Source organism: Calypte anna, chromosome 7 (genome assembly GCF_003957555.1).
Source record: "Calypte anna isolate BGI_N300 chromosome 7, bCalAnn1_v1.p, whole genome shotgun sequence".
Classification (NCBI taxonomy): domain Eukaryota; kingdom Metazoa; phylum Chordata; class Aves; order Apodiformes; family Trochilidae; genus Calypte; species Calypte anna.
This window is the reverse complement of record NC_044253.1, coordinates 192369-204645: the sequence shown is the minus strand read 5'-3', so window position 1 is coordinate 204645 and position 12277 is coordinate 192369. Positions and strand designations below refer to the sequence as shown.

The 12277-nt window shown below is 37.7% G+C and overlaps 1 protein-coding gene across 2 annotated transcripts in view; it reads left to right on the top strand.

Moving 5' to 3' along the window:
• The window catches only part of TANC1 (tetratricopeptide repeat, ankyrin repeat and coiled-coil containing 1), a 54816-nt gene that overhangs the window by 38341 nt on the left and 4198 nt on the right, over positions 1–12277 (top strand). For both annotated transcript variants that reach the window (XM_030454543.1, XM_030454544.1), the window contains exons 12-23: positions 391–557; positions 1070–1677; positions 2359–2467; positions 2675–2797; positions 3489–3725; positions 4320–4505; positions 6407–6485; positions 8248–8381; positions 8887–9010; positions 9128–9303; positions 10398–10530; positions 11379–11470. In XM_030454543.1, coding sequence (XP_030310403.1) covers positions 391–557; positions 1070–1677; positions 2359–2467; positions 2675–2797; positions 3489–3725; positions 4320–4505; positions 6407–6485; positions 8248–8381; positions 8887–9010; positions 9128–9303; positions 10398–10530; positions 11379–11470 — 2168 coding nt within the window. The remainder of the gene's footprint in view (positions 1–390; positions 558–1069; positions 1678–2358; positions 2468–2674; positions 2798–3488; positions 3726–4319; positions 4506–6406; positions 6486–8247; positions 8382–8886; positions 9011–9127; positions 9304–10397; positions 10531–11378; positions 11471–12277) is intronic.

Below are 12277 nucleotides of genomic sequence, written 5' to 3'. Positions count from 1 at the left end.
AAACAGCTAATAATTATAAGCAGCTTTAACTAATAGTATAAATAAGCTTACATATGCCTTCTTCCTATATCCATGCATCTCTTATGTTAACAGCACTGTTTAATCTTTTAACTCATTAAATCAATTATGAAATAGATCCATTATAATAGCAAAGTAAAAAACACTATTCAAAGTAATTGCTTCCAGTTTTTACCATTTTACATCATTAATGTTTTTTGTCTCCTTACATTGTTTTTGATTTTGTAAATAATGCTTAAATGCCATAAGATGTATTGCTGTTTATAAAGATACATTTTTTGTGTCTTGATGTTCAAAATCTGGGGATACAAATTTGTAATTTATAATTTAGTAAGAGAATTTATCCTTTCCTTCTATACTTTCGTATTTCAGAGCGGAAAATTCCCGAGGAAGACTACATAATTTTGATAGATGGTTTAAATGATGCTGAATTTCATAAACCTGATTATGGTGACACAATTTCTTCATTTATCACAAAGATAATCTTTAAATTCCCTCCCTGGCTGAAACTCATTGTGACTGTAAGAACTAACCTCCAGGTAAAAACACCTTCTAATTTTTTTCTTATTCTCAAAAAAAGAGCCTTTCTGGTACATTGTTACTGTAAGGTGTAGTGATGTGGAGATTATTTTCTCTTGTAATTTGTAATATTTGTTAATAAATCATGGCTTCTTAATAGGTCATTGCTTCTGCACCCTCCACACCCCCCCTCCCCTGGCCTTAGGATCAAGTTCTGGTTACTGTTTTCTGTTTCCTTAATTTTTAAGTGGTAATTTCTGTAGCTCACCCCCTTCAATTGCTTTGCTGAGCTTGGTCTGTAGAATATTTGAGACCTTCCTATGAAAAATGATGCAATGTAGACAGACTGTTCTGTCTGTTACTAGGGGACAATATTTGCAAAGCCATTGAAGATGATACTGAATTTCTTTTAAATCTGTCTGGTACTGACTACAAAAATGAAATAGAGAAAAATGTTGACTTTTCAGTGCTGGAAGACTTTAATACCAGTGTGTCTTTTTTCTTTGGGTTTTCCCCCCTTTCCTCCTCATAGGAAATAGTGAGTTCACTGCCGTTCATTGCAATATCTCTGGACAGTTTTCCAGACAACAAAGAAATTCATGATGACTTGAATGCTTACATTCAGTACAGAATAAATGACAGCCAGGAAATTATAAACAACATATCTTTAAATGGAAAAGCTGATGCAGCTATTATTGGGAAAGTGAGTAACCACCTGATCACGAGAAGCCTGGGATCTTATCTCTATTTGAAACTCACTCTGGATCTCTTCCAAAAAGGTCACTTAGTAATCAAAAGTGCAAGCTACAAGGTTGTTCCAGTGTCCCTGTCAGAACTGTACTTACTTCAGTGCAATATGAAGTTCATGACAAACTCTGCTTTTGAGCGAGCCCTGCCTATATTAAACGTGGCACTGGCATCCCTGCATCCCATGACAGATGACCAGATTTTCCAAGCTATTAATGCAGGCCAAATAAATGGTGAACAACAATGGGAAGACTTCAGCCAAAGGATGGAAGCCCTTTCATGTTTCCTGATAAAAAGGCGTGACAAAACACGTATGTTCTGCCACCCCTCCTTCAGGGAGTGGCTTGTTTGGAGAGCAGAGAGTGAAAATACTGACTTCTTGTGTGAGCCAAGGTTAGTGGAACCTTGAGGATATCGCATCCAAATAACTGCAATTATGATTTATGTAAGTGGTTGCAACAACTGGTGAGAAGAAACAGAAGTGTTAAAAACACAAACATACCTGATTTTTCCAAAAGGAAAGCTTCTGTATGTTTAGAGGTAGACTTGGCCAGAAGTATCAGAGGTTACAATGCATAATTGACTTTACAGAATTTGCATGTTTGTATTTGACATTGCTACTTTCATGGAGACATGAGAATACTATGTTGTTATTAATATAGCAAAACATAGATATAAAATTCCCAAATACACATTTTATTTCAAATTTCAAAATGATTCACATCTGCTTCCAAAAGAAGGGGGTTTCATGTGAGGCACCTGCAGTTTCTGACTGCAGGATGAAACAAGACAAAGAGGAGCAGGATGCAAATTGAGGTCCAAAGCTGCATTGGTTCTGATGTGGGCCTCTTGTGAGGTGACAGTAAACAACTAGTAGGAGTGTGTTTCAATTTTTAAATTTGCCTTTTTTCTCTGGCATTGTTTTTGTTATGGATATAATTTTGTTTAGATATAATGGTATGTTTCAGTAGTCTGACAGAGAAAGCTGAACTATCATGACAGTGTGCAGGTGTGTTAATATATTTACTGAAAGAATAGGTATAAAAGCAGTTCTCTCTCAATCCTTTTCACTAGGAATGGGCATGCTCTGCTGGCTTTCATGTTTTCTCGACAAGAGGGGAAGTTAAACCGCCAACAAACTATGGAACTTGGTCATCATATACTTAAAGCTCACATTTTTAAGGTAAACTTGGAGCTTAATAGGTTTCATGATCTATCCATATGACTGTATTTCAGATCCTCCTCTGAGTTGCTTTAATAAATGTGTTAGAAGCTTAGGCAAAATACTTGGTAATGCTAATGGACAAAATTGATATGTCTGTGCTGATGAGATGGAGATGAAAAATAGTATTTCTAATCCTTTAGAGATTTCTTGTATTGTTTCTGTTAGGGCCTCAGTAAAAGGACTGGAATTTCTTCCAGTCATCTTCAAGCCTTGTGGATTGGTTATAGTACTGATGGACTGTCTGCAGCTCTGGCTTCTCTGAGAAACCTCTATACACCTAACGTGAAGGTAAGAAAATAAGCATTTGTGTTCAGTCAGTGCTTTGACAGTTGCTGTTGGTGAATGTTGAAATTAATGTAGCCCTTCCAGATAAAGTAACTCAACTCCTTTTTAACAAGTCTTCATGTACTTTTTTAAAGCTGTTGTTAAATTCCAATTGTCCTGATAGTTTTGATGGAAAGAAGAGCTTCACCCTGATGGAGCCTCACTCTGTATCAGACCTAAGTGTGTGGATGCATTTTCAGGGATCAGATGTACTACCTGATTTACTGGGCAGGCTTCAGCCATGCTGACTCATCTGGGAAGTATCAAGGGAATTGTGTGCTCATGGACACAAACACGTATGATCTGTTAGTTTTTCTGACATTGGTTTTTATGCAGTCTTGTTCTCTCTTCATAGAGTCTGATACAGAAATCTGCAGTGCAGTAGCAAGTTGCACAAATGAAATTGTGGTGAGAGAGTAGTGAGTTTCAGGGGAGTGGTGACTTCTGTTAGGAGTACCTGGTTCTCTATCACAATAATCTATTTTTTTAACAGATGGTTGTAAACTTAAAAATTGCTATATATGTGATAAAGTTGATGCCTGCCAATAAGATGTGCCATCTGGAAGAGGGAGTAACATATGAGTACCTGACTCAAGATGTCAAAGTCTCTTAATAAAATCTGAGAAAATACTGTTTTGTTTAAATGGAATTTTAGGTGAGTCGGCTTCTGATCTTGGCAGGAGCAAATGTGAATTATAGAACCGAAGTCCTAAATAATGCTCCAGTGCTATGTGTTCAGTCACACCTTGGACATGAAGAAGTAGTCACTCTTCTACTGGAATTTGGAGCTGCTATTGATGGAACTTCAGAAAATGGGATGACAGCACTTAGTTATGCAGCTGCTGCAGGTCACATGAACATAGTTTCACTGTTGTGCAAAAGAGGTGCAAAGGTGAGCTGATGCATGAAGAGTGCCATGTTTGTAGCCAAAAAAAAAGCAGGTAAAGGCCTAAGAAAACAATTGTTGATTGCATGTGTATAATTAACACAGGTAGACTTGGGGTGGGGCTACTGGGGAGTCCAGAACATCTACACAGACTTCCATGAAGCATTTTCTGTGTGCCACTGATCACAACCCTTTGGTCCATCTGTTCAGACAATTTTGGGTCCAGCTCACTGTCCTGTACCCTTGTCCATGACAGTGTTACAGGAGACAGTGTCAGAAGCCTTACTGAAGTAAGTCAAGGTAGGCAACATGCACAGCACTCCCCTCATCCAGCCAGGCAGTCCCCACCTCACTGTAGAAGGCTTTTAGGTTGGTTAAACATGATTGTCCCTTCGTAAACTCCTGCTGACTACTTCTGATCACCACCTTGTCCTTCATGTGTTGGGAAATGGATTAGTTTTTTTATCACCTTCCCAGCAACAAAGGTGAGGCTGTTTGGCCTGTAGTTCCCCAGATCTGGAAGGCAGGAGAAGCTCCCCCTCTGCATGGCCTTGCACTGCACTTCTTAACTTTGACCATTTTTTTTTTTCCCCTATGCAGGCTGACTACTTAGACAAAAAAGGCCAGTGTGCTTTGGTCCATAGTGCACTGAGAGGGCATTGTGATATCCTTGAGTACTTGCTCAAGGTTGTTTGGATGACTCCTTCCCAAGAAAAGAATTCCCTAAGAAAAAGCCAGGCACTGCAGCAAGCTCTAACAGCAGCTTCCAGTATGGGACACTGTCAGGTAAGTTGAGAGGTCAGTTATTTCTAAATCTGTTTGAATTTATCAGAATTGTAGAACAGTGATTGCAGCAATTTTTATGAGGTTTAGAAAGCAGAACTATTAAAGCTGCTGATATTTAAACTAGTTTGCATTCTTAGCACCTGTTACAAATGTAATAATATATTACGGGCTTCAGGATTGTTTATTTGCAATATTTCTGTCTACTTTTTCCTTTCTTTTCCTGGCAGTTGTCCTGAATTTCTAGTAGTAGTGATGATACTCTGTATCAGTGATCCACCCTAATACGTTTCTACTTTCAGGAGAATTTTATTTTCACAGTATAACAAATTGCATATTGCACATAGTTGCTCACACTTAACTTTTTAAGCTGATGCACACATCAAGTGACAGACATCAGCTTACTTCAGCTTGATGTCATTAAAGACAGAAATTTGGGGCTGTATCCACGTATATGATAGAAGTGTTTGTCAGCATTCTAGTACTACTCAGTGAAAGGAAAAAGTTAAAATACTCAAGATACTTTAGATATTTAGGTAATATGAGTGTGTCTTCTTTTCATTGGGAAGATAGATCTTTGACACAAAATGAATTGGTAAGTAAAGATACCAGCACTAGGCTGATGGGATTTTTGGTGTATTCATTATAATTGGTGTCACAAATGGAAACTTAAATTTTCTTAAATAAAACCATTTCAAAATTTACTACTTTATAATATATTTTTGATTGCTATAAGATCAAGAGTCTGCTCTTTAAAGTTGTTACATGATTCAAACATAGAAATGTCTATGTGCAATTAATTTATTTTATGATATGTAAGCCATCACTGTCTCACATAGTAAATTTAATTATTCTGAACTACGATTAACTTGAATTAATGGGTAATACCTTCACTTTCATGGAAGTTCTTGCTTGCTGCCCAGTGATTCAGTGAAAGCAGTCACCTTCCTCAGTATCAACAAAATAGATAATGTTAATTGCATATACATTCACTTGTCTAAAAAAGTCCATCTTTTCCTATTTTTAGGACAATAAGAATCTTGATTCTTAGAAAAAAAGTAATGAAATTTAAATTCCGTTCTAGAATTTCAAACTTTAGCATTTTCCATATGTTGTATACAGTATTTCTCATATAGCCTGAAAATACCAATATATATCTTCTCCTTTCTTAACTTTCCTTTTTCCTGTAGCATCCAAAACTCGTTAGTGTGATTCTGTTCTCTTACCTCCTTGCTGCTATCTTAGTGACTGTCTCCCCCCATTTAGAAAAAATCTGTTTAAAATAGCCATTAAAGGTTTAATTTAATAATCTTATACTAGAAAGTGGTTACAAACCATAGATGTCCCTAACAAAACTTCACAAATGAACAAAACTTAATTTGTAACTGAAGCTTATAAATTAGCATTTAACAATTAACAGTGTATACTTAAACCATTCTGTGAAGAAATTTAGAAAATCAGCTAAGATATAAAGAATGTAAAAGGAAAAATGTAAGAATTGTGATTTTTCAAGATGTGTGCATATATTCTCTTCTTTTGGCCTTTATTTTTGGCAATAGGGAATTTCCTTGCTGAACTGGGATGCCTTTTTTATCATTGTTTGTCTTGATGATTCTGGTAGATGTAGGTCACTTAGGAGCTCATTAAATCATAATCAAGTAAAGCACCCTGCACCAATTAACAGAAGGGCACTGGGCTTTCTCTTAATCTGCTTTCAGAAGCGTTCAGTCATCACCAGGTCTTGCCACAATCCATACATTGTTTTGATGTATTATGAAGGATATTAATTCTCTTAGGTACATATGCATTAAGAGGGAAGCACTCACACTTGTAAATCTTTTACCTACTGGCAAGTAGCAGCTGATGGCTTTTGTGACTCCCTGCATTTCTGCTGTTTCTGACAGGTGGTTTGTTACATCCTGACAATTGAAAAGGACCATGAAATAGACATCAATGACACTGATGACTTGTGGGGAGAAACAGGTATTTATTTTTTCATATTTTGCCTAACTAGAGTTGCTCATTTAAGAAGTAAGAATTCCTAATTTTAATTATTGAAATTTAATTTTATGTCAGCTTTAGTAATAGAAGGCATTTTGTAAGTATTGCATTTTTAACTTACTAAATCTATTTGTCCTATGTTTTGAAAAGAAAAGCTATTTCATTGTAAACTTCCTGTAAATTACTTTCCAATTAAATTGAAAATTGCCTGTGGAAATACAGTGGTTCAAGCTTCATTTCATCTACAATTTGGTAGGATTATCTGCTTGAGAGTTTTCTGGGGGCTTTTTAAGATCTCATTTGTTTGCAGGAAATGCTGGGCAGTTGCTTCATTTGTTCTAATCAGGCACTGGGTGCAAAGATTTGCCTTTGTATATATATGGGAAATGCCAAATGTTTGATTAGAGACAGTGTAAAGTGTTCAGCCTGCAGCTGAAAGTTTTACTCTTTTACCATATAAGTAGCATCTTGATTATATTTAAGATTGCACAAGCAGGTGGAAAGGCAGCCAAGTTTAGTGACTGTCAGGAGCCTCCTCATGAACGGGAGAAGCAAAGGCTCTTTACAAAACCCTTATTACAAATCCATTGAATTCCACAAAACAAACGTGTTTCTGAATTGGCTTTCCTTTAGTATTTTCTTGTTGGTGTGTTTTGTATTGAAATTTCTACTTAATGTAAGTTCTTTAACACAATAGATTGTTGATATTTATAACATTTACTTTCTATTGAGATTGAAACAGGTGATGTCACTTTAACACAGTGAAGTATCAGTGAGAGAAGAATAAATGGGTTAGATTCTGTAGTTAAAAAAAATAATGAATTTGCTCCTTGCAGTGTTATTTCACTTGCTTTTGGCATCCACCAGAAATTTTAAAAAATATTACTTTATCATGTTCGAAAATATTAAAAAAATATTAAGAAGAAATTCACAATTTGACCTATTATGTGTTGGGAAATAGATGGTATTATGCTTTAGAATATGGAGGGGCAAGTCCTTGAATTCTTGCAGAAGGTAGCACAGGAACCCATTTTCTAAACAGTAGCTTCAACACAGACACCAAAAAAACCCATTTCATTTCTAAGCTCCATTAAAAACATGGAGTAAATTGATGTGAGCAAAATGGAAGAGGAGGGGAAAACCATGATGGGTAAAATATTTTATTTTCAAGCTTCAGTGATTGTCACATTGAAAAGCAAGAAGTACAACGAGCTGCAGGAGAGGGGGGCAAAGTCTGTAAAGTGAGCAGAGCAACATGATGCTGGTGAAGAGATCTGAGTATCTGGTGTTTGGTAATACATCTCTGCTAGGGATCAAGTGAACAGTTCTTCCCTACCTGTGAGCTGCAGTTCCTTTGTTTAACCCCAGAACTGTTACCATCCTCAGCTGTGGGAAGGGCCTGACAGAAAGGGGTGAACCTTCCCTGTCACAAAAAAAAACCCAAACATTAATGACAAAGGCACTAGAACTGCCTCAGGCTGTTGGGTTTATCCAAAACCTTCATGAAGATTGCTTTTAACCCTCAAGCTATGCACATGATACCGTTGATATCTTTGAGAATCTTTTGTTAAAGAGAATGTTTGTGGGTTACTGACTTAACCTGCTTCTGACTAATTTGTCTGAGTCTGAAAATAGTTACGAAAATCTTACAGAGCAGCTGAAAAAATTGAGGGAGAGTGTGCATGTCTCAGAAGATGTGGTAAAACAGGTAAGAGACAATGCTGATGAAAATGCTTTCTTGTAGCCCTGACAGCTGCTGCAGGAAGAGGAAAACTGGAAGTGTGTGAATTAATTCTTGAACATGGAGCAGCTGTAACAAGACCAAACCGTAGGGGGATCCCTCCGCTTTTCTGCGCAGTACGGCAGGGACACTGGCAGGTCTGACACACCTTCAGGAATTAAATGGATCCCCCTGGGAAGCAGTCCTTGATTCCTACCATCTCTGGTCCTGTAGCAAATGAGTGTAAATTTTCTAACATGCGTTAGCATCTACGTCAAAGGGATGTATTCAGAAACTCACTTTTTAAAGTTACTTCAAGAGAAAAAAAGGATTTGAAAGTGCATCGGCTGCATGACAATCTTAATTGTAATACACCTGAGAAATATATGAGAGTTAAGATGTTTCCCAGGCCAAGAATTTCAGATCCTCTGTAACTGCTTTTGCACTGATGGAGAGAGAGCCTTTAGAATCAGCAGCCTTCCTCTCGCTGTCCACTCCTGTTAGGAGAAGGCCCTGAGAAACACACAGCTAAGACTGAAGAATTCTGCACAGCTCAAACAATGACTATAAATAACACTTTAGTTCTCTTCTTTAAAGATCGTGCTATTATGGCTTAAATTTAAATCCAATGATTTATTTTTAAATTGCTGTTTTCGGTTACAGATTGCTAAACTTCTAATGGAGCATGGGTCTGATGTGAACTTAAGTGACAAGCAAGGCCGAACTCCACTTATGGTGGCTTCTTGTGAAGGACACTTGAGCACTGTGGAATTTCTGCTTTCAGAAGGTAGAAAATAGTGGTACAAGGCTGCACCACTGTACCAGACGCTGTATCTGTGTGGGTTAGGTCATTTTGCTTATTAAACAGGACATCTTCCTAACAATGTTTATTTTCCTTTTACAGGTGCCAATATTTCATCTCTGGACAAAGAAGGACTGACAGCTTTGAGCTGGGCATGTCTGAAAGGCCACAGGGAAGTGGTTCAGTACCTAGTTGAGAAAGGTGCAACAACTGATCAGACAGACAAAAATGGTCGAACACCCCTAGACCTGGCAGCTTTTTACGGAGATGCTGATATTGTAAGTAGAACAGTAAAGAGACTAAGCATGTATTGAATTTTGATAATGGCAAAATAGATTAAAAAGATGTCAAAAAACATTTATTAGCAAAAATATTGCCAACCAAAATAGAAGGGAAATCTGCACAGGCAAAGGTAGAATACTGCTAACTAAGAGAGCACTCAGCAGGCCTGCAGCTTTGGGCCTTGGGGCCTGTGGTGGAAAGAACTGTTAATGCTTCTTCCCATATTGGTGCCAGTCACATTTGGGTAAGCAATGGTTACATGAAAGAGCTCACATCAAACCTGCCACCACTGTGATCTCCCATACCAATCATTTTATGTGAGTATTGGTGATGGACAGTTATTGGAATAGCTCTGCTCTCAGGAATCTTGGGGAATGCTTGCTGAAAGCTGATGGTGTCTAGCACACTTAACTTTGCTTTCTTAAACCTTCTTAATTGCACTTGCTGAATTTTACATTTGCTGCATTTAAACTGCAGCACTAGACTGCTGTCATAAGTGGGTAAGAAATGAGTAAAATTACAAATGTGTTTGTATAGAACAACTTGGCTCATAACTTGTATTTATACTGTTAACTGGAATGTTTTAAATCTCTCACATTACAGGATAGCAGTCTGTGTTTTCTGCCTATTGTATTTATATATGTATTTATAAAGACACAATATTTGTATATGGCATCCTCCAAGCTGAAGCCAGGGGCCTGCACTGCTTCATCTGTGTTCCTCTAATCTTGCTGCCCTGGTGCTCGGGTTGCTCTGCTCACTAGTGCGCAGGACACAAAGGAAGAAACAAGCAGAATGTGGGGTTGTTTTTCTGACAAGGGTACTTCCAGGAATTTGGGTTGTGGGCTTTTGTTGTTGTTGGGGTTTTTTTTAATTCCTTAACTGCAGACCTTTGGCTCAGTTGGCTGGTAGTTCCATGCTGTGTTGTCTTCAGTGGGTTCAGTGACATGGATTTAAAATGGCTTTAGCATACTCTGGAGGGAATGCTCGGTAGTCTGCAAGCAAAATTAGGTGGTAGCTTAAATATTTAACTCTTCTGCCTCCCCTTCCAAACACAACATTACAGGGCTTGTCTTGTTTCTTGTCCCAGGTGCAGTATTTGGTAGAGAAAGGAGCAATGATTGAACATGTTGACCACAGTGGCATGAGGCCCCTGGACAGAGCCATCGGGTGCCGCAACACCACAGTGGTGGTGACACTGCTGAGGAAAGGAGCCAAACTAGGTTAGTAGACCCATCCTGTACTAGGTTAATAGACCCACCCCATACTGAAGAGAAACAACTGAATATCTGCTCTGCTGTGATTACTGTAATTTCTAGAGAGTAGAGTAAAAAAGTAAGTACTGAAAACCGCACTGTTTTTTGCAGGCTGTATGGTTTGTAGATGCAGGAATTGGTCCTTTGCTTTTAAAGGCAGACACTCCAAACTCACTCCAGATGTGAGGAAATGCCCTTGGTATTATGCTGGTGAGGAAGTCTGCAAGAGTCAGTCTTTACATGGTTACTCTTAAACAAGAAAATTCTGATTACCCTATTAGTGAAACTTATTGCTGACACTGTTAACAATACATATTTAGAAGTTTTCAATTTAATAACATTCTTTTAATAAATTAGAGAATTGTACAATTTTTCAAAGGGTGGTCAAAAAAATGTATGTCCCAACCATGTATTATCAGTAGGCAAATGTGTGGTGCAGATATGTACAAGATAATTATTGACTCTGTAGTACCTTTACATACTGTTTATTTCTGGGGGGGTACTAAGTATGGTCAACCACAGATCCTTACTTAGGCCTGATTTTTACTATGACTGTTATACTGCCCTGTGCTGGCTTTAGATCAAGGTGAAATGAACTGGACCATTTACTATCTTTCTGCTACCTGTGTGGGGTGGCAGGTGGCAAGTACGGATATGTATGTATTTCAGATACATGTAACAACAACAATAAATCATCATCATAGTTCATGCAGGTGGAATATCTGCTGAAGCAGGATTAGGTTTTCTACTGTGAAGAGATACCAGAAACACAGTTTCTTCCCTTTTGTCAGAGATCCTTAAAATTTAACTTGCAGGAAATGCAGCATGGGCAATGGCCACCTCAAAACCTGATATTCTCCTTATTCTGCTGCAGAAGCTGATGGAAGAAGGAAATATACTGTACAAAGTAGGTAGTGGGTTTGTTTTGTTGTTTTTTTTTTTCCTGATAGCAGAACATTATAATTGCACTTCTGTTTGAGGGTAGATTAAAATTCTTTATACCTTCTTTCTGTTCAAACACCATGTGTACTGGCACATTCTCTCATGTGGAAACAAGACTGAGAAATCTGAAGAGCCCTGGGAAAGAATCACTGGTAATTTGTAAGGATGTTTTTATAAGGGCCCTCAAACATCTGCCACCTTGTCTTTGATGTTTGTTCTGTATCAAGTGGCTTTGCATAGTACAGAAGAGAGACCCTTGAGTCTTTGCTGTCATGAATCAGGGTGAACCTGCCTGGATTATCCCAGATTCTGTACAGGATAATTTGTCAAGTTTATTGACCCTGAAACGGGTGTAGAGCTTTAGATGTGTGCCCAACCTTTAAGCATGGGACATCTTTCAACCTAGAGGGTAAGAGTAGTGAATTAAATAATAAAAAGCATGCCCTATTTATGAAAAGAAGTTAATGTACAAAATACCAAAGAGACTTCTTTATCAGTCAACTAAAATACTTGCTTTTCTTAACATATTAGGAGGATTTCAGTGTTTTTAGCAAAACTGTCTCAAATCCTATGCCATCAGGTATTGGACTTCTTGGTTTTAAAAAAAAAACCCACAATTAATTGTATTATACATTCATTTTTCTGGTACAAGTAGTATGTATTAATGCAAATACTATCCTGGTGAAATACCATTAACAGTAAGAATTCAGAGAAAAACACGAACTCCAGGTAGCATAAAGTTATTCTGTCTGTGTGCAATTGTAATTCATAC